The 5,000-nt window shown below is 34.0% G+C and overlaps 1 protein-coding gene across 1 annotated transcript in view; it reads right to left on the minus strand.

The window, feature by feature from the left end:
* Positions 1-2,111, minus strand: part of LOC122357990 (pituitary tumor-transforming gene 1 protein-interacting protein) — a 20,232-nt gene extending 18,121 nt beyond the window's left edge. The window contains exons 1-3 of the mRNA XM_043257701.1: positions 1,825-2,111; positions 1,325-1,371; positions 314-422 (exon numbers count right to left, since the gene is read on the minus strand). Coding sequence (XP_043113636.1) covers positions 314-422; positions 1,325-1,371; positions 1,825-1,960 — 292 coding nt within the window. The 5' untranslated portion in view covers positions 1,961-2,111. The remainder of the gene's footprint in view (positions 1-313; positions 423-1,324; positions 1,372-1,824) is intronic.
* Between the last annotated feature and the right edge of the window lie 2,889 nt (positions 2,112-5,000).

Consider the following 5,000-nt stretch of genomic DNA (forward strand, 5'->3'; position numbering starts at 1 on the left):
AGCAACATTATATGCATTGTTTTTATGCTGAAGCGCTCAGTTAGACTGTGTTCTTGCCGACGGTTATTACTCATTAATATTTAACCCAAGAATTCCAGGAATAGCCAATCACAAGGAAGTATTCCATACATGTGCACAGAAAGGACTTAATAAAGTGACTGCTCTTCTAGTGTTACTGAGGGGAAGCTGAAGGGGACTTCCAGGCCTGAATCTCACTTCACCCAAGTGAAAGTATTACTTCCGTGGGCTGATGAGTGTGTGTGAGTGTGTGTGTGTGTGTGTCAGGGTGATTAAAGCCTGAACGTGAACTCACCCCAGCAAACACCCCAGCGCGCCTGAGACAGTTTACACAGCGACGCCGGAGGAATCACGTACGACACGGGATAATCAGTGCAGCTGCTGTTCGTCTGACACCACAGACACTGACAGAGACAACCAACATCAACCAACATCATCATCATCATCATCATCACTATTATTAAAGTACATGACATCCTCTGGGATGTTACTAACAGATTTTGTTTTATTATTATTAATAAATTAAATGGCATCCTCTGGGATGATACAAACATATTTTGTATTATTATTATTATTATTATTATTATTATTATTAAAATTAAATGACATCCTCTGGGATTTTACAAACATATTTTGTATTATTATTATTATTATTATTATTATAAGTAAATTACATCCCTCTGGGATGTTAAAAATATTTTGTATTATGTTTTTATAACTATTATTAATATATAAATTTCAGTAACAGCCTCTGGGATGATAGAAACATTTTATTAATATTATTATTCATTAAATAAAAAGAAAACATGTATTAATATTAGTATCATTAACAATAATGTCTTCCAGGATATTGCAAAATATTTATTATTATTATTGTTGTTGTTGTTGCTAATGGCATCCTTGAGGATGTTACAAAATATGTATTATTGTTATATTTATTATTATTATTTCTACTATTTATTACAATCTGTGGATGTGACATTAATTTCCAAAACATTCATTCAATATTTTTTTTGTTATTTGTTTGCGGACAATCTTCAAGAAGTGAGACAAATATCTCACTAACATTATCAACAATGCATTCTGAAAAAAATCATAAATGCTTAAAATATATATTTAAGAAAAATTAAGTTACGATTAATCAGATTGGAGCATTTCTGACAGCCTGATAGAAATAAAATTCTTATTTAATAAATAAAACGTCCCTAAATTACGATATTACACTAATTTTGAAAAAGTGAAGATGGCAATGCCGATAAGGAATGACCTAGCGAATAAAAACCGAATGAGCATCATGTGATCTTACCGAGACATTGGAGAGGCACGTCTCACAGGAAGTCATAATGTTGCATGCTGGGACGAGAAATAAAGAAAACACCAAAAATAAAGAGCTGGATTCGACCACAGACTTGTCTAGATGATCAGATCAGAACGCTTAATTTAGTGCTACCATAAACATATCACATCACATGCTGGATTAACAGCAGAATAATACAAACTGAACGATGAAAAGGCCCTTCAAAGACACTTCTGTTTTTCATTGGTGACTTTTACTGGTTTACAAAACACTTTTATTGTTTTTATATCATTGACTAACACAATAGACAACAAAACCAGTGATAGTTTCATTAAACACATCCAATAAATTATGAAAATATTACAATACGTAAATATTAATAATGTGAATACACATATACTATAATAAGAAGAAGAATAATGTGACAGCATACATGTATTTAGACATATTTAAAGTATTTTCAAGCTACAAAATAGAGACACACGTTTAAAAAAGGAGGTAAAACGTACGTTTGTGAACAGGTGGATGAACTGTAGGTGGATTTATCGCCGCTTTTGCGTTTGTTGTTGCTGCCTCAGAATCACTGAACGCGACGCACAGCAACAGAAAGAGCGACATCGACGCAAACGCTCGCGATTGATCCATATCGGAGAGGACTGGGAGGTTCGTACAGCAGAGGGATGTCGAGAATCTATCTGAGCTCTGAAACCTTCGTTTCGAAGACCGACAGCGTCAGAAAACTCTCCTCGACACGCCAAAACATCAAGTGACCGACACCGGAAACGCGGAAACGCGGAAACACAACAACGCGGCGGACGCACTTCCACTTTCAAAATAAAAGTCCTCCGCCAATTCCAAAAACGAAATTAGAATCATCGACGGAAGCGCAAGCACCAAACTATCTGAGCCCACAAAATCTCACAATTAAGCAAAATGCCAAAATTAATATATTACAACTAAAAACATTTTAGCATTCTACCAAAATATTGACCTGTTTAAGTATATGTAGCACATGCTAGCCGGTGTTCTATTAGAATTCCTATTAGTTTCACATTCTACAGTATATAAACATAACAGGGCGGAAATATTGGAGCTAGATTAGCTGTAGTTTTTTGAGTGATCAGTATTTAGCTCTCTAACCTTCTACAGATGTCAGAGGATTTGTTTGTTTGTTTAAGTGTGTGTGTGTGTGTGTGTGTGTGTGTGTGTGTATAGAGAGAGAGAGAGAGAGAGATATATATATATATATATATATATATATATATATATATATATATATATATATATATATACATTTTAAATATTTTGAGGTTTTTATAATTTCATGGCTTATTTTTTTTTATATAGGACAATCAAATTGAAACCAAATATCAATAAAGAGGTGTGTAAAAAAACAGAATGATATTTTAATGACTATTATCTGTGTTTAAGTGATGAGGCAGACCTAATGTATAGAATTGAAGCAATTTCTTATAAATATGTGACTATTTTAGAGAAAATATGAGTAAGTAAAGAGACAGAAAGTCACTGTATGATGGGAATGAGCCAACTATGATGGAAAAAGGTTGCAAATCGTGACAATAAAAAGTCAATATTGTGAGATAAAGGGGTATTTTTTTTAATTAAAATGTATATATTCTTATAATTATGACTTTTTCATGTATTCATGTATGACTTTTTGTCTACTAATGTTGACTTCTAAGATATAATACCTGTGTTTTATCTCATTCTTCTAACTTTTGATCTGATGATTATGGATTAGCGTGTCAGTAAACATTTTTTTCTTCTTGTCCTCGTAAGAGCTTCTACATCAGCAGGCGTTCAACAGATTGTGTGTTTTTACTGCTTTTATATAGAAAGCAATAGTATATTTTATGAGGAGGAATTCAAAGTGCAAGTCTTCCTCTTTTCTGAAGGATGAGACTCACGAGTTGTGTTCTTCTGCGGCTCTCGACGCCTCCTGAGGATCACCGTGGGGTTGATTACTGTGTTCTTGCACCCGGTCCTCCTGAAAGAAGACCTCAGGCGGGGGTCGAGCTCAGGACTTCTTCCAAACACGCTGGATATCAAGCAGAAAGGAGAGCGAGACTTCACTGCTTCTCAGAGTTCACCAAGCACTGCCCTGCAAGTAATATAAGCGTGCAGATTTTAAAGAGCCATCGAAATTAATTTCAGCTGAACAATACAAACAGAGACAGCAGCGATGGAGGATAAATAAATGCACCCTGCCCTAATTTCAGCGAGTTTGAAAAAATATTATATTGCAGTAAATGTTGATCTTTTGTTATTAGGGGAATACGTGTAAAATATTTTTATTTATTTGGAAGTTATTTGTTACAGAGTCAGGACTTTTTTTGTGAAATTTACCCAAGTGTTTTAAAAAAGAATGCATGAGGCTAGAATATATATTTTTTTTTTAATTTACAAGCAAATACTCTGTTCTTTTTGTTTTGTGTGTTTAGATATGTATATAGAAAAACACACATCAATACCTAAATAGGAACGTAGTACTATATTTAATACTATGTTTTCTGGATTTTAGCGCCATCCAGCGGCGAGATTAGACTTGAACCCAAAGAAGCTGTCTTTATCAAGGTAAGTTAAGGAATTATATCTACTTAATTCTTCAGTAAATCGATATGTTATTGAAAATATGATTTATTCGTCGTTGTGTAAGTGCGGTACTCGCGTGAACAACGAAACGCGTTCTGTTTGTCCTCTAACGGTTACCGTACAAACAAAATGGCGACGTCCAATCTTTTTAGAATCTTTAAGATCTTTAATCTTTAAGAAACTGCTGAAAACTCACATCTTTCAGCAATACCTGACCTCACAAAAAAAAAAAAAAAAAAAAAAAAAAAAAAAAAAAAAACTACTCACTCTCACTGTCTCTGTCTCTCTTCTTATCCCCTTGTTTATTCCTTCCCTTCTGGCATGTACTAATTTGAACACTCCCTGTGACTGGGTGTTATAAGCACTTACACTGTCTGTTTGTCTCTCTAAAAAAATGAATCGCTGTTGTATAATTGTAAATAAAAGCGTTGCATAATGACTAAATGTAAATGTAAATGTAAATGTCCATGTGAGGAGACCCGCGGTGCATGCCGATATAAATAGCTTATATTATAGATTATATTATGGATCTTCCTAAAGAGGACCTATAGCAATCCGTGCCCTTATAGTATGACGTAACGTTCACTTAAAGAAAACACACACATATACAATATAAAACTACTTAACTAGTAGTTGAGACCATTCTAATGCAAGGGTATAAAACTGCTACTACAAGTATTTAATTAGTAAACTATCTTTAGGATGACTATAACTTCACTTTTAGTTGCAGTAGTAGCGAACGGCTATGTGAACCACTCAAAGTTATAGTATATACTTTATTTAAGTAACTAAACTTGAACTATACTACTTTTTGATAAGGGTTGCCAGCCAATATACTGAAAAATCTTTGCATACACCAGCCTGAAAATAATTTTCATCTTAGACGTTGTGTGTTTTCTATCAGATGTTTAGAATGAATCAGTGCGTTGACAATCGTTCAAAAGAGTCGAATGATTCGAACAGTTCTGAATCGTTTGCAGCGGTTTCTCGCGGCTTAAAGGGACAGGAATATTTCATGAGACAGAACACAAATGGTGTTGTATTAGATGAATATGTCTATGCAATCTATTAG

This window comes from Puntigrus tetrazona, chromosome 14 (genome assembly GCF_018831695.1).
Source record: "Puntigrus tetrazona isolate hp1 chromosome 14, ASM1883169v1, whole genome shotgun sequence".
Classification (NCBI taxonomy): domain Eukaryota; kingdom Metazoa; phylum Chordata; class Actinopteri; order Cypriniformes; family Cyprinidae; genus Puntigrus; species Puntigrus tetrazona.